Source organism: Strongylocentrotus purpuratus, unplaced genomic scaffold, assembly GCF_000002235.5.
Source record: "Strongylocentrotus purpuratus isolate Spur 01 unplaced genomic scaffold, Spur_5.0 spur5_scaffold_11, whole genome shotgun sequence".
Classification (NCBI taxonomy): Eukaryota; Metazoa; Echinodermata; class Echinoidea; order Camarodonta; family Strongylocentrotidae; genus Strongylocentrotus; species Strongylocentrotus purpuratus.
The window spans coordinates 10,606,062-10,630,071 of NW_022145596.1; the positions used below are offsets into that span (position 1 = coordinate 10,606,062).

Sequence of the window (24,010 nt, forward strand, 5' to 3'; positions counted from 1 at the left end):
GTGCATAGCAACCCCGGCTTGTAGCTCTTGTAGTTTTTTGATGGAGTGTATTCTGGATTAATACAAGGGATACATCGCTCGTTTCTTGTTCCAACATCAAGTTTTCATCGAGTGCCGATACAGGATTTTAGAGACAATCAAAGGTAAGCCGATTTAAAACAAAAAATTACTACAGTGTGAACTGTAACTATAAATATTATTCCATAACAATATTTACAGAACTTTCAATAACAGTCGCCTCCCTTAATCGTCAATTTATATACACCCCAATCGCCCATAAGAATATTATTTAATAACTTGTCAAAATGCTTAAGTAAGATATTTGGGCATGGATTAAATCATTATTTAACATGAAAAGGGTTTAAGGTATAAGATGAATTAGCTGCAAATTAGAACATGTAACACAAACAGAAATAATCGGATTGGAAAGATATCTGTTAATTCTTCAAACGTCATAACTACATTTGATAATTTGTGGTCTATATGTTTTGTTATGTACCTGTATCTTCATTTCAGTGTGCCGTATATTCAAATCTTTTGATTTTTTTTAATTATAAAAACAATTATCCTAGATCGAAGAAAAAAAAATGATAGACGTATCTGTAAACTAATAATTCATACCAGTTTTCAAAGTAAGCGAAATGACATCAAAGCCAAACTCCTGATTTTGTTTTCTTTCCCCCTCGTAATTTTATACAATTTGCAAGATACATTTACATCTTGAAGTGATTTATTCGTTTAAATTGCCAAGGTCGAAATCATGATCAAACTAAAATGCCACTCGAAAATGCTTAGAGATACCATCACGTGTACATAATTTTGACATAACAAAGAATCGCAACAAAAGAATACTCTTCTAGTCTTTTTGACGGGGTTGACGTATACAAAGGCAAAGAAAAAATAATTTTGTTTTAGGAATTTAATTTACACCGTTTCCCATAAAATAGTGATAAATATTGCTGGCTCTTACGATGAAAATGATTGTGACGATTTCCTATTCTAGATAGATGATGTTTAAATGTTGTTAGAACTTTATTGATCAAACGTTTTTGATCAATAAAGTAAAATTAGACAAAAAGTTTATCTATCAAGGATAAATCATGTTTTCACAATCATTTCAGGAAAGACGTTAAAGAAAGTATTCCAAGTTTATGAGTATTATTTACGTTTATTTGGATAACGAAGTCATGCACTAAAAATAGAAGAGTAATTAGCTATATAATTACATGGAACTTAAACTGCAATAAAAACCCAGGGGGGCTTGGGAGTTCTTGCATTCATTTTCTACATGTGCCTAACATCAATTCATTTATAATCAAGAAAAATGGGGGAGGGGGGTAATTTTTGGGGAGGAAGCTTCAACTCCCAGGTCACCCTTTATAATTGCTAATGCAAATACCATTGAGTGTTAGTATTTTCTTAGTATACTACTATTTTTGTACTCAGACTTTACACATTATCTTCTCACAGCATTGCTTTTTAAGTAAAAATGGTGATTTCAGGCTGAAAATTCCGATTCCTCCAAATTACAACGATGAATTCTCTCACGGTGCGTTCACCAGTGCCCTTCCAGCTGCCCCAAATCGATGAACGCCCCCGTACAAGGACTTCAAGAAGTAAAGGAGGGCGGCGGCTACCCATCCCAGAGGTCGAATCGGGGGCGTATCGGGCCCATTTTAAGAGATGGTGGGATGATGAGGGGCGCAAGAAACTACATGAGAGTAAGTGATGTACTGCTTGTTTAAACAAAAGTATTGTTACATAGTTACATCTTTCTGATAGATTTGACAAATTCACCCGTCCTACAATTCCATTTTTGTACCTGAAAAGTGAAATGGCATATACAGGATTACTTTTAAAAATGATTGCATGATTAGGCGTCTCGTGGTTTACTGTTGAAGATGATAAAAGTTCTATACTAAATTATAGTGGCACGAATATCAAAATGCGTTTATAATGATGACTTATAAGAATCTTACATGATATCACAAGTGGTGATACAGACCCCCATTAATGGCTTAATGATGAAATTACTTCAATATTTCTGGACTTTCATTATAAAGGTATTACAGGCACCTTTTTTGGCTTTCAATCGCTATCAAACTCAGTGATATTAAGAAGACTGGCAGAAAAGGGTACATTGCGTCTTCAAAAGAACCAAAACGTATGATGATAACTGCAATCTACTAGCCAAACTTTAACAGTCTCTCCCTTTCGTTTCTTTCTTTCCCTTTTTCGTCGTTGTTGCTGTTGTTGTTGCTTTTCAACACCAGAGGAAGATCCGATGGTTGCCATTGGTAATCGAATCACGGAGGTACATGATATGGTGACACCTAGAAACACAAAGGAGATCACTATGAACCGGTTGCAAACTCCACTTAAAAATAAAGTCAGGGTAAGTTTATAATAATAATAATAATAATAATAATAATAATAATAATAATAATAATAATCTTTTAAAGTCCACTCCAAATTTTATTAAGTTAAAGCTAAAAGACCAGTTATGGTCATGCGATTGCATTGTGAAAGAAACATTGTGAATCGATCAGAAAAGTTTGATCATCTAGCATAGATGTACTGCGAGGTTCTGGAATCATCAAAATGATAAGAAATTTGGCCAAGTCTTCATGAAGTTAGAATCACTGTACACAGAAAGATGTATATGGGACTACACACACGTGCGCGACACGTGTATTTGTATCTCTCAACAGGCAAGAGATACACTAATTTACCAAATATATCAATTAGTAGGCGGTTTCCCGTCAACATTTTTATCATCAAGTATTATTCAAAACATATTCTTTCACATGATTGGTAATAAGAGCTTCCATTTAATTTTTTGAAATTGGGGTATTTCCAATACTGGAAATGGAAATTCTTTTTGCCCAATTAATCGTGAGTCCGGCAGCCACTGAGCAGCGCTAGATCGACGTTGCTCTATCCCTTATTGTTGAACGCCAAACAAGGTAGCAGCAACTCCCGTCTTTTAACGTTTTTTGGTATGACGCGGCCGGATTCGAACCCACGACCTCCCGGTTGTGAGGCGGACGCTCTACTGACTGAGCCAACACACCGGTTACAAAACAAAAATATGTGTCAGAAGTGGGATTCGAACCCACGCCTCCATACAGAGACCAGAACACCCATAGAACATCTCTGTTAAGAGATAAGGAGTAAACCTTGAGTCTGGCGCCTTAGACCGCTCGGCCATCCTGACAACTCGTGATAGCTCGAAGCATGGACCTACAATAGCTCCATGCTCGAAGTGAGGAGATAGCTTAACAAAATTCATGTACATGTAGTTACGGGAGAATAAAGTTTACGTGGATTTGCCCCCAAAATATACATTTAAGATCATTTATTTTCCTGGAGTGTTTATCCCATTCTGTTATAATTCCTTTTCAAAGTAAGTAAGAAGGATGAGAGAGAGAGAGGGAGAGAGAGAGAGAGAGAGAGAGAGAGAGGGGGGGGGGGGGGGGGGGGGGGAGGGGGAGGGGTGGGGAGGGGTGGAGGATAGGGATGAAAGAATAAAATTAGTTCTATTTTTGATCTACACTGTATACTAGCCGTTATATAATTTATATACATTTTCAGTTTCCGTAACAAATTATGTCACGTTAACTAAACATTTATTTATCTTTATCTACCTTCTTTTAGGAATTATCTATCATGACACCGGGTACATTTCGGCGGAACAGAAGACCAGCTGTAGAGAAAAAGGTATGCAAATATTCATTCGTAGAGAGATTGGAGTGTGTTGTTGCCAAACCGACTAATTATACATTATAATATACTGTATTATTTTCAATCATTTTAGTGTCACCTATGCAACCATTTGACAGAGCCATAGAACTACGATAAAAGATTTCTATTTTTGAGATAAATGTATCATTAATTCATGTATTGCTTGACCAATCGAATTTATTATTGAATAATTAGTTTGTGTTTGCTTCACCTTTACAGTTTGACGCCGCTCACTGTTTCTTCAATGCAATTAAATCAGTACTGATTGTCGTAACCATCTATAGACGAAGAAGAAGGTAAATAATGATTCTTAAACCTGTTAAATCAAACAACATAGTTAATATTATATTATTCTTTTGCTATTGTAATTAAAGTACAGGATTTATGAGCATGAATTTGTATTGCTTTATTGTATTTATCTTTTTAAGCGCACCGAGAGACAAGAGATAGTTTTGATTATAGTCAATTTATTTTTTCAAAAATATGATATTCTGCCACCGATGTTGATGAAAACATGCATTAACCTTGGTCCATTTCAATCTGTCTAACAATTTTTAGCGTGTTTTAATCATCGATTTATCGATGGATTGTTTGGTACCCTATGTATGTTTTATTTACAAAGCTTTCCATATCTTACCATGATATTGAAATATATCTCTTTCTTCAAATGTATTTCATGATCATTATCTTCCTCCTCCTCATCTTTTCTCCATCGCTATGGGGATATACGTTTTATTATTTTCCGTAATGGCCTTTCTCCAAATATTTACGAAATTTTCCTGAATCAAGAGACTAAATCAAACATTTCAAATCAAACCATAATTTTGCAACAAAAATCAAAATAAGCAAAAATTCACCAAACAATGAAACATGACTCGAAACTCGTCATATTTTCATGACAATACTTCTCTGATCGTTTTCCATCAGGTACGTGCAGAGAGGTTCTATCAGGGATTCCTTCGACTCTGAGATTCGCTGTGAAGATTATAACCAAGTCTGGTTCTCTACACAGGATAAGGAGAGTGCAGATACAACACCACAGAAGACAGTGGTAAGCTATCATTATGGTGCCATGACGTAATTGACGGTTGTTTATTTATTTATTTATTCATTTATTCCTGATCATAGACAGGGTGACTCATTATCACCAATACTGGTGGTCTTCCTGAGGCCATGTTAAACATAATAAGGAAGAATAGGTTGTTTTTTTAATTAAAAAAAATAAAAAATAAAAAATAATGATGTTGATAACGATGTTGTTGTTATTGTTGTCGTTGTTGATGGTGGTGGTGATGATGACGATGGTGTCGATGATTATGATGATTATGAGGATGACGATGTTGGTGTCGATGCTGCTAATTGACGGTTGTTACTTGTGGATAATGTTGATACAGATTTTGTTGGTGGTGATGATGATAGTGATGATGACTATAGTGTTGATGTTGATTATGATGATTATGAGGATGACGATGATGATGGCGGTGGTGGTGGTAGTATTCATGTTACTAATATAATGATGGTAATGATGATACGTTCAAACTACATCTTTTTCTTCACAGATCGGAAACGATTACCAGTGCGATTTAAGAATGCAACCAAAACATAGGACTCAGGAACAACTTGAAAGGGTAAGCTGGTGGCATAAAAAAATGTCAACATGTTTATTCAATTGCCTTATAGAACACGACACAACAACAATAAACGTACAAACAATGTGTAGTTATATAGGGGTCTACAGCAGGGCCTGACAGAGAGATCTGCAGAAAGCAAAGTAAACCAATGTCCAGGAGGTGTATTGCCATATTACACCTTGTCAAATAGGAGAGGGAAAGACATATCCATTTGATGGCAGAAAGGCAGAGGGAGAGTGAAAGAGAGTCATGGGGTCAGAGAGGGTATTTTTTTTTTGGGGGGGGGGGGGGAGGGGGGGGGGGGGTGATGGGTTATGGGGACTAGTAGAACTAGACCAACAACCCAAACAATATAAGCCTCGCAGAGGGCAATTAGTCCGGGCCTAAACGACTAAATGATCCCCGTGGGCGATATTGGCTCGAGCACAAAATAGAAAAAGAAGAAGAAAACAAAACCAATTAAAATATTTGTATTGTTTTTTAGATTTTGCTTCCCCATCTAATTTTTCAGATCGCTTTGAAGATCCGAACTATCAAAAAATTCCAAATGTTTCCAACTAAAATTGAAGAGGAGCTATGTCGGACAATATCATACGGATGTTACGATGATGGTCGAGTTATAGCTTATCAGGGCAGTACGTCACGTCGCTTCTATTACATCATCTCAGGACAAAGTAAGATGCAATAATTTAGCCAGAATGTTGTGCATATATTCTTCTTGTATTTCACTATTTTATGTTATTTCATTTATTCAAAGTCACATGGGTTGGAAGACCTTCGAGTTTTAGTTTTTTATTTTAATTTTTTTTCCGGCATCCATGCGCTACTGTTTTGTATTCAATATTTTCTTGATTATTTTCTATATTGGATATATAATCATATTAACTATAATGATAAGATGATGGTTTCATAAACTATTAATTTGTCTTTGATATATGTTAAGTTTTTTCGCAATCCAACATAACGTATAGAAAGTCATTTGATTTTACTTTATGTCACTATGATTATCCACACGAGCTATTTCAATTCAAGTAAAAAAAATTTTTAGAAAATACTTATTTTCTTCCAATCATTTGTCATATTTTCCAAAACATTCAATCGATATGCAACTGGTATTCAAAGTTGGCTATAACTAAGAAAGGGCGGTGCTAAAATACATGGAAGAAGGTTTATTAGATACCGCGAAATAAGGAACTTTTGTTTGGAACACTTAGCAGATTTACGCACATAAAAAACAAGCCGTATAGTTAGGTTTTGTGGTGATCGATCGCACCCATGGCGTTTTTTTAGGGTAGTTTTATTTTCCTTTAGGACTAATATTTCACAGAGGTGTCGTAGAGTTGTCGTAGTCGAGTGGTTTAACACGTGACCGGAGATACGAAGGGTGTGGATTCGATCCCTGGCGAGGCACAAGTGTCTCTTGACTAGACATTAATCTGCACTTGCCACTCTTCACCCAGGTGTTAAATGGGTACCGGTAGCAATGAATTTATTGAATGTTGTGAGCACTGATGTCAGAATAGCCAAACTAGAGACGGGGTATTAATTGGAGCGCCATATTTAGCACATTGCGTGGTGGATATTGTGGGGTGTAAAAGATCCAATATTAAAAAAAAATATTCAGAGACTCTATTATCATTATTTTAAACATGTAATTTTTTATATTTTTTCTCCTGACTAGTTGGGTTACTACATACATACAAGCTACAGAGTGGGGAGGTGACGAAACCCGTGGGAGTACACAAGAGCGGATACAGCACACCGGTAACGCAATTTTATTTTTGAACATATACAAATCATCTTTTAAATTTATGTTAATTTGCCTTCTCCCTTCCTCTCCCATTCCTTTTCCCCACCTTTTTTGTTTTGTTATTGAAGTTGCTGTTGTTGTATTATTAGTTACTTAGTTCATGTTTTTTTTTTATTTGACTTTCATGTATACTTAAAGGATTGACAATAGAAAGGCCTGTAGGCCTATCGTCGATCCCACCATTATCTGTTATGTGATATTTATGTAATATTCATTTTATATCTTGTTTTGACTTGAATTGAATTGAATTAGTTACGATTTCAAACCACATTACATAGATTTCTCGTGTTATCAAATTCATTTTATTTTCATTTGTGTCATTTGAAATAAACGAGTCGCAGTTTTTCATTTTTGTCACAATGGAAACGTTGGAAGTTTATATTGTAATATAATTAAGGGGGACAATTTTGACATATCTAGATTTTAATAAAATTAGTTTTAAAATCAACAGAGAGACCTTAACATTAATTTGGAAGGTCCTTTAGTCACAAGAAAAAGGTCTCATTCTTCTCTACTAAAATGCTGTCAGAATTAAATAAAAAGAACAACATTTGATGAAGCAAGAAGCGATATTTAAATCCAGCTTCGTATAGGGCTTGTGTAGAGTGAAAATTAATTAAGAGAATGGTGTTTCTATATTGTGGGGTGTGAACACATCATGTAAATAAACGTCCTGAAGGTAAACAGGTTGATTAATGAGCGGGGAGGGAAAGCTATTCGAGACAATGACAACCAGACAAAAACAGGGCAGCACAGGGGCGTCTCTATGGGGAAGATGGGGCGTTTGACTTCACCCTCTTTCAAAAAAAATTGAGGGGAAATTCTCAGAGCTGAGTTTTGGTCCATATTCTGCTAATTCAGTAAGTCCAACCCTGGGTTAAAGTTCACGTTTAATAAAGGAAAATTTCTTAGTGCTCAGACTAAACTTCCCTGGTTAACTCCAATTTTGAAAAGCAGAATTCAAGCGTCGGGTTTATGCCTTTCACTTATTTTAGCTCTTGACTTTTTTCTTGTTGGGTTATTTCCGGTTGCAGAGGAATTTTGTCCCCCATCTTTTTACTCAAAATGGTATAGCTGCGCTCCTGATACTGGCAAAACGTTAGCGATGAAAAGAGAAAGAATAAAGGGTTTGGGGAAAGAACGACAATCCTATATTTTTTCAACACTATCTGTCTCATTTTCTCACCCAGATCACCCGACAGTTGCTCTGGGCTTTATGTCTTCAAATGCATAGGGTTAGATTTATGGTTGTAATTGGGTTTTAGATTAGGTTCGGGGGTAGTGGTTACGGTTAGGGTTTTTATGTTTGGGTTTATAGGGCAATGGTTATAGTTATATGCATAATGTTGGATCCAGGGTAGAAGCTAAGAATTTGGTTAGCGTAGGAAATTGTCGAAAAACCGCCCGGTAGTATAGTAATGATCGATGCTTTTTATCATGTTCTTCTTCTGTAGCGTGAAGAGCTAGAGAGACGCCTCCCACTCACCTCTAACATGGTATGCAAGGGAAACGTCGAAGTCTTGATTCTTGAAATTGAGGTAAATATTTTTCATTTTTAGGAATCAGTCGATTAATTAGCTGAATACCATTGCATTGATCATTAATTTAGCCCGAGAGGTTCTTCTTTCTTTTTTTGCGGGGTGGGGGAGGGGAATGAAGAATGAGATAGAGTGAGAGCGAGAGCAAGAGAGAGAGAGAGAGAGAGGGAGAGAGAGAGAGAGAGAGAGAGAGAATATGTGTGTGTGTGTGTGTGTGTGTGTGGTATATGTATGTAGAGAGAGGGGGTAGAGACAAGGGGAGAGAAAGGGGGTAGAGCGAAGGAGAGAGAGAGAGACGGAGGGAGAGAGACAGGGAACGTGAGAGAGACAGGGAACGTGAGAGAGAGGGGGAGAAGAAGAAGAAGAGATAGAGAAAGAGAAAGAGAGAGAGAGAGAGAGAGAGAGAGAGGGAAGAGGGGTGGGGGATCAAGTTTTATTTACCTAAACAATAACCATTTCAGCATTGTGAAAGAGAAAAACAAAACGTAACAGGCATCTCTTGTCGTCATAGTAATACCAAATTTGTAAAATACTAACAGTCGATTGTCATCACAACTAAGAAACTTATGTTGATTTTTTTTTCTTATATATTGCAGGACTTTCTGTATCTGATTGATCCCCCTGATGACCCTCCAATTGACTTTTTGAGGTAAGGATTCTACGTCCCACGTCATGAACAAAATAAAAAAACACAAGTCCCAATAAACCCAAAAGTCACAGAAGACAAACAAATATTGTAACCACTTGCAAACAACATTTCATAGCGCCCTAACCTTTAGCTTAATGTAGGAATCTACAACTTGTAGAGTTCATAAACTTCATCGTCACACCGATAGCCAATTTATTTGCTGGCATTTGGAGTGAAGTAACCTATATAGTGAATAAAAATGTCATGCTTTAATTACTTAAATAGTGTACCCATTTCCGATTCGCCCACTTCTGCACGGGGGCGTCGTTGGAGGTGTTGGATGATGCGTGGTGTACGTGTGTGTGGGGGCGGTACCCTGGCCCATTAAAAAAAAAAGTTGTTGTCGGCAGATTTCGAAATCTCGTAGCGCTTTCTGAATATCGCATCTAATTTAGTGTAGTAACATAACCGAAGAGAACGAGTGGCGTATATTTACCATAGGGGACCGAACATGTTTTCTTACTTTCAGCCTTGTGAACAATGTCTCTTTATACATAAATATTATTTTTTGATTAAAACAAACTCACAATAATGTAATCATTTGTGTTTTTCAGAGAACAGTCGATGTTCCGAGACTTTCCAGTTGATGAGTTTCGCCAGTATCCAGACTCCATTCGATCGAAGTACTACCCGTAAGTTCTGTTTCCATCCTGGTTAAAGCTTGTATTAAAAATACTGAGTCACCTAATAAATGTCATTATTGACCAATCGCAAGAATATTCAGATTAGTTTGGTTTTGGTTTGGTTTATTGGTTACCTGATTGCAAAGAAAACATGTATAATCTTGTAGGTAAGCAACCAAGGAACCGATGGCTTTAGTACTCCTCTCCGAGGTACTTGATAATGAGGATTTAATGCATTACCAAAGGGCACTAGCGTATCGACTTGGTTTCGAACGCGGGTCCTTCCGAGTGCAAGACCATTAATCTACCGTTGAGCCATCGCGCCACCAAGGTGGAATATACCAAGTAAAGTGTACTTAAACAATTACGTATAAATCTGGTGGTATATCAACTTTTTTTTGTAATTCTCATATATTTTCTCATGCAGTAATTTGTTTTATAGTAAATAGTCGATACCATCAGGGGGGTGTTCTCAAAGACTAAGGTTGACTTTAAGTTTGACTTAACTATGGCAGGCCGTTCATGCCACTGTTTACTCTCACCATTATGATCTTTAGATATCGTATTTTCCTTCAATAATGAATTATCCAAAAATGTAAATTTTGTAGATTTGTGACCATGATTAAATTTTGTACATCCTTTGAGAGACCAATGTTAGTTAATTGTGAGAGCAAACAGTGGCATAAACAGCTTGCCATAGTTAGGTCCAACTTCAAGTCGATCTTAGTCTTTGTGAAACACCCCTGGTCCATTGCACAATAGACAAGTTATATTAAAGCTTATCTGCCATAGTTTACAGGAGGGATGAGACCGCCCTGCAAGGTCACTGGACAGGTGGTTATCTCATCAACTCAGTTCTCAGTTAACATAAGAAAAAGAGGATCATGGGGGACCAATTAGGCATTGTTTGTTATATAGAGGGCGCAAGTAGCTACAAGTAGTGCAGTGGGCCTTTAACTGTGAAGCAAGATGGCTGATATTTGACCTTGTTTTATTGTTGACTTTCTAGACCAAACAAAGTGATTTGTGAGGATGCTAATCATACCAAGTGGTTGTATCTCGTCATGTCGGTAAGCTTCAAATAAATCTGTCTTTCTCTTTCTCTCTCTGTTCGACCTTTTTATGATCTTATATCTCCCACTCTGCTCTTTCTCTGCTTTCAAATGTTCCATTTCCTCCTTTCGATATATCTCCCTTCTATCTTCATGGTCTGAAGAAATAAAATCATACACGAGACGTTAAGCATTTCATTATTTTTCATCTCAGAATGAGGCCAATGAAATTATCTTGAAAGACAATGAGTCCCTGAAAAGAAAGTTATCAAAAATATCTTGACTCTCTCAACAGAAATCTAAGACGGACCCCAATAACAATTATCGAATTCCCCTCAAATTTAATTCTAAAAATGAAAGTAATGGTGATTCGAACCCACAATTTTAGCAAATGTAAATTCGCTTTTCGAATTAAAAATTCAACCAATGTGATGAGAGGATATCGTGAATATCCTATTAGATGATTTGAGGAATAGTAATTACGATGGTTAGGATGAAATATGATGATGATGATGATAATAGCAATGATAATAGGCCTAGTAGTAATAGTAGTAATAATGATAATAATACGCATAATTACAATAATAGTACTAATATAATTGATAATAAATGCATAAATAAATACATAAATGAATACATAATAATGACCGTAATAACGATAATAATAATAGTACTAATACAATATTAAAAACATTATTTTGACTATAATTTCATGATAACTTATTTTCAGGGTGAATGTTGCTATCTACGCAAGCAGAACATACCCAAGACCGCAAACCTCAGCAACCGACCTCTGGTAGGAGGTGGTCCTCTAGGGGAGGACATACGCCAAAGGAGACCCTCTCATGCGAACGGTAATTTGATATGATAAATGCAGCCATTGTATGATGTTTGATCGACAAGAAATAGAAAAATAGAAAGAAAATGTGGTCTGACTAGGGAGTTATGAGTGATAAGAGGGGAAAGAGAGAGAGAGAGAGAGAGAGAGAGAGAGACTACTGAGAGAGAGAGAGAGAGAGAGACTACTGAGAGAGAGAAAAAGAGAGAGAGAGAGAGAGAGAGAGAGAGGGGGGGGGGGGGGGGGGTAAGAAATAAAGAGAGGATATAAGAGAACAACACAAAAACAAGAAAAACAAGAGAAAGACAACTGCAAGAAGTTTATGTAAGCTGACATAGTAAATGATGGAGATAGATAGAGAGAGAGAGAGAGAGACAGAGAGAGAAAGAGAGAGAGATGTGGAGATGTTTCCAATTTTTTGTAATTATTTAACGGCATATTATCATCTTTTCATTGTTCATCTTTGAAACCTGAATATTTTGTTTTTGACCGCTTAATAAATTTTATTAAACAAATATGTTTAATTCTTTTTATATCCTGCCACACCCTCGCTCACATCTTCCTGCCCACTCTTCATAACGACATATAATATGTCAATGGAACAGTGATATATGATAACAAGAAGAATTCTTACAAGTTACATGTTTTACATTCCAGCGGTCAATTGATAAAGTTCACGAACTTTTGTTAGAGTGTATTCGTTAGAGTGTTGGCCAACTTTTACTCATATTTCATATCCTTAATATTTCAGAAATGATTGAGATGAGCTTAGCAAGATACGTTGCAAAGCAGCGAACAACTCTCCCTTATTTGCCCGAGGTAAGTGTTTCTTTGATAGTTTAGTGAAATTTATTTCATTCTCTCACCTTTATTTTCATACTGCCTGAAACCATTAAAGTTTTGCTCCATATACGAAGATTTATTCATGATATCTACGGTCAGATTGTAGAAGGCCACAAATCTGTCTTGTCAGATATCTTTTCGCTTCGGGAATGAGATGGCCTTATTCAAAGTTTAAATTGCAAAGTTTAAATTCTAGGACTATACTTTTTGGATTAATTATATCAAACTTCTGTTACAATCCTTCACATGTCATTGGATTATTACGATTGTGACTTTTTTTTATTACTACAGATTAATTTCGATCATTCGATTAACGCTTTTCAAAAAGATTTCGGTTTCTCTGATCAAAACTGATCATTTTTATTATCATGCAGCATTTTCCTAGTTTCCATTGTCATAAATCAACGTGATTCTGTCGGTGTATACATGACAAAACCCTGATAATTGTAATATATATTTGTTAATTATATCGCACTTCCCAATGTTATGAAAATCTGCCAGTAGAGATTTTGAATATATATTTAGAATATGCACTTTCCCGTAATAAAAAAAAGTAACAACTCGGGTGACGGAGGTTATGAAACAAGCCGATTCAGAAAAAGAAAAAACGAATTTCCAATTTTCATAATTTCCAAAGAAAAAATATCTTATTTATCAGCGCACTTCCCCCCTAATTAAAGCAGCATCTCGGTTGAGGAAGGATGTTTCTTAAGTACCGGTAAGCTGATTCGGAAAAAATATCACGTTTTCTTCATTAAAAATAGAAGAAAATTTCTTATCATAATTATCGCAATGTTGCCCTGCGTTCAGGTGTTCATTAAAACAAGAATTCTTCTAAACATCTTAATGAGCACGAAGTCGTATCACTGACGTAGATAATAATGAACCAAGATACTGTGTGACGCAGCAACGTTTCCGCAATATCCGTACGGTGTTCCATAACGGAAGGCAATGATGCAACTAAAAGCAAGCAAATACATGTATTTCATAATTACATCATGTTGAGAATATCACCTTTATTTATCTTGGTATCTTTAATAAAAAACAATAACAACCAATAAATGAAGATGTTCAGTTGGAGAGTTCGAAATCTACAATCAGTTTGCCTATATGGCTACCCAACTATGCAGATATGAAGTATTGCAGTTCTGCAACAAAGATATTTTACGTAACAAAATGAAAACGCCCCTGCATATAAATATAATAGTTAAATCTTTGCCAAATCAGTCTGAAGAAGGAAGTTGGACTTCCGGAAATGCATGTTATTTATCAATAAACAGTTGAAAGTTATAAAAAATGGAACTCGCAAGAATTCTTATTTTTATATCTCTAGATGTACACACATGAATATGGTTATCTTTTATTCCTAGATCCGAACTTCTATTGCCGAGGACGCGGGGCCCACGACCAACAACCCACACGGTCAATCCATCGGACTTCCGCCCATCTCAAGGGAAGATACGAGATCCATATCTCCGGTGAGTTTCTATAATGTTTAGTCCCGAAGATAGAAGTTTTATGTTTTATATAAAAAGGGACGATGGTTACATCACCCAAAGAAAACGTCCAAGTCCTAAACTCAAGGCAATTACAATACTTTCTTTTACATTGGCGTTTCAACAAAGGGCACAGTCAGTGCCGGCCCTTCAATCACAAGGCGAACAAATGAAATAATGTGCCCTTCAATACCCGGACCAATGTTTTAACACTGCTCTTTCTTTGCTCAAAGAAATTATGTTCTTGTTACGAAATACATGCGTTGTTTTGGTTATGTAATATGTAATTGTATTCTTCTCACAGTCGTCACGTCGAGCCAGCACGGTGTCCTACAATCATGACCTTCCCGCCCTCGCCCGCCACAACGATATCGTAGAAGACCCGCTACTCTCTTCCGAGAACCGGTCGAGGTCCAGACAGCGCCGAAACAGCATGTTCCTTACGGAACGTAGCCGTACGGATGCCTCTATTTCACGAGCGCAGACACGACAGCGTACTCAAACGTTCCCTTTAGGCGGGAGAGGAGCCCGGGGAAGGAGACAGAAACGGGTGTTCCTTCGGCTCGGGAAACTGCAACAGGGTGACATATTTGTAAGTTATAAATGACTTGTAGTCTATAATCGCCTTTTCTTGTGTGCAGTTTTGTGAACTAAGAAAAAAAAATATTTTCGGAGCTTCGGTTACTGGTAAAAGTCATGTTTTTCAATTTCTTGCAAGAACTTACTATAATCATAAAAGATCTAGTAAAACTTAATATTTTGGTTAGGAAATGTGGTAAATGGCCTTCAGTAGATATGTAATGCTATCAGTCGTTAGCAATTTCCGTAATGTAATGAAAGTCTTATGTCACAAATTGTGTACAGTCAATACACAATCACAAAATAACACAACTTTTTTATTTATAATTTTTCCCTCTGATGTCACCAATAATTCTTGTCTTAACCGTGATCACATTTTACAGGGGTTGAATGAAGTTGCGGAAACTCTGCAAGTGGAATCGTCTGGCGTGAGTGTGGTAAGTGTTAGGACATCCATTATATACAAGCCTCTTAAACCTCTCAAACAAGAATAATCACGTTAGATCCTTCATTACAAGGTAAAATAATAATACATGGTGTAAAAAAAAGAATGCTGCAGAATTTGAATGTACTTGATGTACTCTTAGTAAATTCAAAGTGTTTTTCTCCTTCCTTGATCATTCCTTGACACGATTCTTCTAAAAAAATTAGTTTTCATTCTCTTAAACGGGACTGCAATACTAGTGGCTACTTGCGCCCTCTATATAGCCGACAATGCCTAAGCGGTACCCGTTGATTCCCCATGATCCCCTTTTTCTTATGTTAATTGAGTGCTGATTTGAAGAGATAACCACCTGCCAACAGTGACAACGCAGGGAGGTTTAATCCATTCTTGCCAAAATAGTGCCTGTAATGCATGTATTTTAAACTGATAAATTAGACAACTGCATTCACCATTTTAATTAATCGTATGTTAGATAAGAATTACGATCTTGGCAATATCAAATCACTGCCCTGCAGTGCTGCCCTGGTGATTAATTGATGTACTTACTTTTTTTGCAGTTGAGTAGATGTGAGCTCCTCTGTTTATAGGACTGCCCCTATCGCAAAAATTGGCCTATAATTCCATCTTGTACCGGTGTGTTGGCTCAGTCAGTAGAGCGTCCGCCTCACAACCGGGAGGTCGTGGGTTCGAACCCCGGCCGCGTCATGCCAAAAGACGTTTAAAGACGGGAGTTGCTGCTACCTCGTTTGGCGTTCAACAATAAGGGGATAGAGCAACGTCGATCTGGCGCTGCTCAGTGGCTGCCGGGCTCACGATCAATTGGGCAAAAAGAATTTCCATTTGCGGTTTAATAAAATTTGGAGTGGACTTTAAACGATTATTATTATTACGATTATTATTATAACATGTCAAGCGTGATAAATAAAATGAAAGACTGGAAGAAAGAAGTGAAATTTTGCTGTGCATTATAATATTCGGGGGAACTTTTTTAAACAAGGCCACCATGAGATTTTCCTTTGTTCTCCTATTTCATTTGAAGTTATTGTATAAACTGAACATTCTTTGTATGTATAGATACTTGTATGTTTGTTTGCATTTGCTGTGTTTTTTATGAAAATAAAATGAATAAACGAACGAACGAACGAACGAATGACCTTTGTAGATGAAAATTTAATTGGCTGAGTACATTTGAACTATTGGGAAATGATTGGAAATTGCTCATGGACGAATTTTGTTTCGTTAATATTGCGCAATTGCGAGCCAGCCCAATTATTTACAGATAAATTTCGACAGCTGGTCATTCCAGCAGTCTCTGTGTAGGAGAGTCCCCAAAATGTCAGTCAAATTGGTTTTCTGCTGCTTAATTGATGTATATAATGTGAAAATATCATCTGGAGCTACAAAATGCAAATAATTATTTCCTTATGTTTTTGCAGGTTAGTGGAGGGTCCGAGGTAATTGCCATTAGCAAACGCTTTTTCCGCCAGCATGCCGGTGTCATGACTCTCCTCAAACTTGAAAGCATGGTAAGTGGCACCCTAAAATATATTGACACTTGGTCTTATGATGAAGTGCTTTACTGTTTATGACGGGATGCAATGCATGGCTGTTACGGGGTTTCAAAATTACCCCCTTATTTCGCAGAAAACAAGAAATTTTTCTAAACTTATGCGCCTGTTAACATGAAAACTAAGGAATGTGTCGATTGTAAAACATTTGCGGGGCATTTTCAAGGATTTTTCAGTAATAAGGAAAATTTCTTTATGCGTGTTTCAACTCGCAAACAAGATGCTCAAGGATGATCTACTTGCAGGAAGAAGAAAAACAATTCTGGTAGTGCAGAATTTTGGTCTCCCCAAATGACCACTAATTATTTCATGTCACATATACGGATACGGATCATGTCACATCATCCTAGATTTTGGTCGTTCTTACCGCGAAATTAATCGCTAAGCAGAGCTCTGGCGCTAAGGGCGGAAAAGCGCCCCTTTCTAAAAAATTCGAGAGAAAAACACTGCCTACCTAATGTGAAGGGGAGGTGAGCTTACCGGGAATGAAATATATGAGCCATCGTTTTCTGATGGAGTGCCCGTCTGTTTATATGGCTGTCTCGATGGCGAGTACGAGCCCATAATTCCTTTAAAATCTGTCAGGTGCGACAGGAAAGGGGGGAAATAAGGAAAGAAGGTTTATAAACTTTGCATCAACTGCCTTGCTTCGTTTTTCATTTGAAGTTAAATTTGAAGCAGCTGAATTTGAAAACTAGCTTTTGGTGATTAAGGCTGATTACAGCCTTATGCTCATTTTTATTTCCTCTCTACCCTTCTTTTTCCCTTCCCTATATTTCCCACTTTACCTGGTTGCTCTAATTTCCCCCTTCTTTTTATCAATATCGATTTTTCATCGCAAATTTGTTTTCTCCTTTCGTGATAGAAGGATTTCTCTTGAAATATTTTGCATTCAGTTTTATAGGTGCAGGTGGCATTAATTTGATATAACTGTGTGCAAAAACTATGTCTTACATAATTGGGTGCAAATATTATATCTGAAATGTTTGATTGGATACTGTCATTCCCTAATTTAAATTAAAATTTCCTTACGTCGCTCATGTCAAAAATAAATGTGTATCATCATCTTTATCTTTAAAAAATTACAGCTGCAGGAATTTGTTTCAGAGGAAGGTGCAAAAGATATTTTGCGTGAGGAGAAAACGTGGAAGCGATACAAGGAGGCGCTCGTCAGCAAAGTTGCAACGAAGAAAGCCGAAAGAAGTTCCCGAGACAGGAGAGGGATCCGAGTCAAACTCAACCCGCTGGCGCAGACGTTATGACGAATGGCTGACGAACATTTCCGAGTGTAACCGGTTATTTACGGAGCTACAGATGAAAACAGAGGCACTGTACTCGTCAGCAAAGTAAATGCGAATAAAGCCGAAAGACCAGAGGAAAACAGCGCAAAAGTTATGACGAAGGCTTAACGAAAATTGCCGAATGATCGACGATTACAGACGAAATATCATTCCGAATGAAATGAATAATTGATATGGCGTAAAAGTAGGCCAAGCCTATAAGTCATACCATATAAAATATAATGCATGTCTTGTTGTAAATCACATGTGCTGGTGGCTGGAGCCGGTACTATGATGATGTTTGTTTAACAAAATAATGAGCTAGGTGCTTTTATTTTCTAACAAAATAATGATAGAAATAAACCCTTACCCAGTTTACTATCATAATGCCAGATGATGAGCAATGCAGACTAATGTATAATTTATTCCCAGAATAATATTTTTGAACATGTTAAACAATTATTCCTTGCATTTTTATTTTAAGCGAATCCTCAGGCTCATTATACCTTTTTTATGGAAATAATGAGAACACAAATTCTCGTTGTCCTACGTTTTCTTGGTCTTTCAATGCATGAACATGTATGATATATCATTGGAAAGACAGGTGCCAATTATGATTTAAACTGTGCAACTGAATATGATTAATTCTCATTGTTCATGGATAATGTTTCACTACAACAGCTTAAGTTGTTTACACTTTTCCTGTTGAGTAACGGCAAATTTATGTGGTGGTGCCCAGTTTCTACGCAAATATTTCAGAAATTCAATCATTCAGACAATTGTATTAACAAAATTAAAGATCATTCCCTTCAAATGAGTGTATTCATTATCAAGAGTATAACTAGTATCAGCAGGGATGCTTCTGCATATCGCCATCAGTAAACATAAAATAAGACCGGCATTTCCTTGGTCATGTTTAGTTCCAGTTCTTCAAAATTATTGTAAGAATATTTTTCATTATAAAGCGATACTGAACTGATTTTTCGCGGAAGTTAATATCCAGGTATGATAAATAAGTATATTTTTGCAATATTCTGTTTGTATATTTAGACAAAAGAAGGGTGTAGTAGTCGCTGTGAAATGATACGAATAAATTTAGTAAAGTACACAAATGCAGTATGATGTGCTATTGTTTATCATGACAAGAGCAGAACGTGAGAGAGAGAGAGAGAGAGAGAGAGAGAGAACAGTAACAGAGAAAGAGAGCGCCAATAACTGGTTCGAATACCTATATGAGAAGGACTTCCTCCTGCCTGCCTCTACCTCCTAAACAACAAACAAACAAACAAACAAACAAACAAACAAACAAACAAAAAAGGAAATCTATATTGCAGACTGGGGTCGAAACAGTTTATTGTGTAATGGATGTGGGAATACTTAACACAAAAATACATCTGTGTATACCTATTTACATCAAATTAACTATCCTTCAGTGTTTCTTAATTATTCAGACCAAAAGTTAGTTTTTAACGAAAAAAGATTCATTGCCCTTTGCTTGTTTTAGATAATGCGGAATTTTACCTCCTTTTTTTGTAAATCTTTACCAAGGTTATTTTTTTGTCTTTGCAGAAGCCTCAATACGTTTGGCATAAATGCAAACATAAGAAACTTGTGCAAATATTTATATGAAACATTTCTTTGTATTCTAGTGGTTGCACATAATATGGTAAAGGTCTACATTTTTTGTCATAATGATCCAGTGAAGACTATATCCACGATGCAAGTCGATGTGCTAGTGCCCTTATTAAAGTGTATTTGCACACATTGAAAGAATGAACGGGAAGGGGGGGGGGGGGGAGGGCAGGATGCCAATTGCCCATCCGCTATTGTTTTGTACAAATTGTGGACCCTCCAGACACACAAACACCCACACGCTCACTTAAAGCCCCACTCCCTCAACCCTCACACACTATGATCGTCAACATGAGAGAAACGCTGTTAATTACTGTCTGCCCCCATTTATCCCAAACTTTTTGGATTTGAGGGGGCGCAGACATACTTTCACAATATCGTATTGAATAAGAAAGTTGTGACACGCGCCCACAATTCCTGGGAGGAAACTATTTTAAGCTCCATGAACTGATCTTTGATCGCGTACGTGTGCGCCTGTCAAAATGACCTCTCTCATTACGCTATGGCTTCCACCAATATTATTTTGATGGAGACGCCACTGTCACTATGCAGCTTTTTTGTAAACATGAGAACTTAGAAACAGAATTAAAGAGCAGAATTTATCACGTGCCCCATGTCGGCAACCTTTCCTTCGCTTCTTTTTTATGACACCAAGAAGCAGCGGCTCCAGAGTAAGCTATTTTGTAGGGACAAAAAATCTAACAAATAAAATAAAAGAAGGGTAAAAAAAGAGCACCTTCAATTTTTTTTTTTAGAAGCGTGGTATGGCTCAAACATTTTGTGGGAGGGGGGGGGGGGAGGTTGTCGATTTTTATCAGGGAGGTGTTAAGAATATTATACAAGAGCACCTACCCTCCCCAGTAACCCTTGGTAACGCCGCCCCTAACGCCATTAATCATGACCATGAATGTCAAGGGTTATAATCAACAATCAAGCATCACAACGCCCCTCTAATCAACAATGTGGGTGGAAATTGATGTACGTTCGCTTGTCTCGTTCGGTTCAAGTAATTGCTAAGCAGAAAAACTGAAATCTCGCCTGATTTAGAACATAAAAATTAAGGATACCTTTCAATTTCAAATTTCATCAGTTTGTCTAGCCACGATTATGGGCGACATAAGTTTGAAGCAAGTCGGGCAAACCCCTAGCTTTCAGAAGTATTTGTAAATAATAATAGTAATGTTATGATTAATGTGAGACGGAGCGGGAGGGAGAGAGATAAATAGTAAGAGATAGATAAAGAGAGATGTGGAGAGGGCTATAAAGAAAGGAAAGAAAGGGAGGGAGAAAGAGGGGAGACGGAGAAGGATGGGAAGGATAAAAAGGACTGTGAGAGAGGTGGCCGGAGAGAGAGAAAGAGTATGTGGGAGATGTGGATAGTTGTGTGTGAGTTGGAGTGTGTTGGAGAGAGAGAGAGGGAGAGAGAGAGAGAGAGAGAGAGAGAGAGGGAGAGAGAGACAGGGAGAGAACACACACAGAAAGAGAGAGAGATAATAGTAAAAGAGGGAGGGGATAAAGAAGATAAAGAGAGGGTGATAACAGAAAGATGGAGAAGAATGAGGGATGAGGGAGGATCTTCAGAAAGGAGGATGGATGTTGGTTAACGCGGAGATGGAGATTATCGCCGGGATGAGTCAACATACAAATATATCGGGTGATACATCTCGATCAGTATTAGTAGAACCCTACTACTTGGCCTACTTCAGCGAATGGGCGATCCAATCTTAAATTTTCCCTCGTCATTAAATGCTTAACGAGAAAATTCCTCTTGAACAGCTCCATCAAAAGGGGTCGAGAAATCATTGTAACGCATGGCGTCCGCAATCTAGATACATTATTGCTCTTATTAGGCAAGTTGACTCCCAAACGAGGCCCGTAAATACTCATTGTGATTGAAAGGATGTCATTATTGCGCCCCGAGCTCAAGTTGTTTCCAAACAAAATAAAGATTTTCCTCTCGAGAGCACCAGTCTGCTCAGACGAAAAATAGACTGTTACCATGATTACAGGACATCTCTTACGAGTGCTATAGAAAGATAAGTATAATATATGCCCTTTCTCAATGTTCGAGAGTATTAAGATAAGTCTCGGGCCACCTATAGAATGTTTTGATGCTGGGGGAAATTCCCCGCATCAGATTTGAGCTTTTTCATGACACACACAATTCAACTTAATTGGCACATCATGACAAAAAATCTTTTGAAATTTCATTTCATTTTTTTCACGTTTTTATTTAATCATGCCTGATTAACAGAATCAATTAATTGACCAAAAAGATTCTGTGATGTTACCGAAATCAATCATATTTGTTATATTGGTCATGACTGCTGCTGGAAATATGAAAACTGATATGAATTAGCCATTTTTCATAAATATCATAGTAGATCTAGACTTGTTCAATGTAGAGGTGACAAGATTGCGAAACCTATTGTTTTCATTGACTTAAATGTGCGCATTTGACACAGAGGCAACTTGAAAGTAATTGAGAGGGCCTGAATCCAAATAGAGACCACAAATACCCCAAATTTAACATAACACATATTGCATAAAATTTAATGGATAAAATAACATAATTCACCTGCAAATTCAAAATTTCATTAGTGCATTTATATTTCAACCTAGCCATTCGGCCTCGGTATATACTCGGGGATCAGATATTTCGTTATATTTCCTGCAATATTTGTATAAATTGTTTAATGAGCTGGCAGTAAAGTACACAATTTATTATTACGATTTACTATATTGGCAGCAATTGTATTTAAGACAAGGTGCTTTATGAAATAATTAAGCCAGAAATATGCTTTTTACATTATGCCACTTTAGATTTTCAACCTTAAAGCCGATATTAGTTCGCATTTATACTGCAAACAATTATAACCAGTCGATTTGATAATATTTACAGTGAAACCAAGATGTGTTTGGGTCGATGATGCTTCAAGACGCCACGAAAATTGCGATCCCTGAAGACAAAAACGAAGGGATTCAAAGCTGCGTTGCTATATGCGATGATCTCAAACGCGGTTCGCAGATAGAGCATCGTTGATGGAGTGGTCTTCAAGTGAATCTCAAGAAGAAACTTGATGGAAATCGGGAGCCAGCACACAGCGAAGACACACAGTACGAGGAGCGTGGTCTTGGTCGCTTTCATCTGAGGGGTGTGGATTTGGATGGGTTTCCGCCCGCCATGCGCCGCTCGCTCGATGACAGCGATCCGCATCACCTGTCGCCTAGCAACGCGGAAAATGATCCAGTAAATGAGACTGAGGACGAGGAGACAGAGAGGCGGGAGGATGGCTGAAGTGTAGAACATGATGATGTTGTATGCAATCGCAGAGCAATGCGAGATCGTCTGGTCATTTCGGCTGTACAGTGGAACCAGACCAAAAGAGCAAGACATGACCCAGTTAAATGCTATTGTCCCTGCGATCCTCTTCGGTGTCACTACACTGATGTACTTTAGGGGCCTGGTAATGCAGATATACCGGTCAATGGCGATAGCAATCAAATGCATGACAGAGACGCAATGAAGGTAGAAAGCCATCATGAAGAACCACAGGTGCGTTTCTCCTGAGCATGTGCGAACATTCTGGACGACTCTTCCGTAAGCACCCGACGGAAGAGCCACCGTCCCCGTCAACAGATCCGCCACGGCCAAACTAGCAATCAGGTAGTAGGTCGGCTTGTGCAGACGACGCTCTTGATACACCTTGACGATCACGAAAATGTTACCAATCAAGGCCACGAAACCGATGACGAAGTAGAGCAGAGACGATATGACAAGGAAAGCGATGGATGGATCACTGATGTAAAGATCATTTGTAGGAAATGTCGACATGGTGGAGGGAATCGTGGGCGAGCATCTTGAGAGTGTCAAAGCATCAATCTCGTTTCCATTCATGATTGTTTAGAACAGATGTCACCGGAGGAAGATTTGTTTTCAATCAGTCATTGATGTTGCGGCAAGGGGTAGGCTCTACCAATAATTTCTGGCACGGTTTAGTCCGGAGAGATTGTGTACAATCGCTCCCCCGTTAACAAAACGATGCTGCTTTCATTGCCAACGTGGCCAATACAAGAAAAATAATTTTATTCGAAAACAGTGATCGTCATTTTATCAGAAAGGATTGCTAGAATTTGATAGAACTCTAGCATCAATGATGAGTGGTCCTCTTACTCCCTTGCAAAAACAAAGATGATATCGTCTAATGGTTTGAGCATAAGTGCTGTCGAATAAAAAAATCAA

The 24,010-nt window shown here is 37.5% G+C and overlaps 2 protein-coding genes and 1 non-coding gene across 3 annotated transcripts; 1 reads left to right on the forward strand and 2 right to left on the reverse strand.

The window, feature by feature from the left end:
- The first annotated feature begins 2,279 nt into the window (after positions 1–2,279).
- On the forward strand, positions 2,280–19,186 carry LOC115922216. Its single transcript, XM_030980615.1, has 18 exons — positions 2,280–2,395; positions 3,658–3,720; positions 3,964–4,040; positions 4,672–4,795; positions 5,304–5,372; positions 5,887–6,049; positions 7,057–7,139; positions 8,640–8,723; positions 9,320–9,372; positions 9,966–10,043; positions 11,044–11,104; positions 11,817–11,940; positions 12,676–12,743; positions 14,138–14,245; positions 14,568–14,855; positions 15,226–15,279; positions 16,724–16,813; positions 17,944–19,186. Exons 1-18 carry the CDS (start codon positions 2,285–2,287, stop codon positions 18,115–18,117), a joined length of 1,872 nt encoding a protein of 623 aa, XP_030836475.1. The 5' UTR covers positions 2,280–2,284; the 3' UTR covers positions 18,118–19,186.
- Positions 3,095–3,217, reverse strand: TRNAL-CAA. The gene is made up of 2 exons: positions 3,180–3,217; positions 3,095–3,140 (listed from the first exon to the last, which is right to left on the reverse strand). It is a non-coding gene; the product is annotated as a tRNA-Leu (tRNA).
- Positions 19,187–22,663: 3,477 nt separating the features above from the next.
- On the reverse strand, positions 22,664–23,665 carry LOC115922363 (adenosine receptor A3-like). The gene has a single exon (XM_030981274.1). The coding sequence runs from the start codon at positions 23,663–23,665 to the stop codon at positions 22,664–22,666; it is 1,002 nt and encodes a 333-aa protein (XP_030837134.1).
- Between the last annotated feature and the right edge of the window lie 345 nt (positions 23,666–24,010).

What these genes read in the sequence shown, in the direction of transcription:
- LOC115922216 (XM_030980615.1), top strand. Translation starts at nt 2,285, where the DNA reads ATGGTTGCCATTGGTAATCGAATCACGGAGGTACATGATATGGTGACA. An exon ending in AGAGCGGATACAGCACACCG is followed by an intron (nt 7,140 to 8,639) that starts GTAACGCAATTT and finishes CTTCTTCTGTAG; the next exon opens with CGTGAAGAGCTAGAGAGACG. An exon ending in GAGACCCTCTCATGCGAACG is followed by an intron (nt 11,941 to 12,675) that starts GTAATTTGATAT and finishes TTAATATTTCAG; the next exon opens with AAATGATTGAGATGAGCTTA.
- LOC115922363 (XM_030981274.1), bottom strand. Translation starts at nt 23,665, where the DNA reads ATGAATGGAAACGAGATTGATGCTTTGACACTCTCAAGATGCTCGCCC.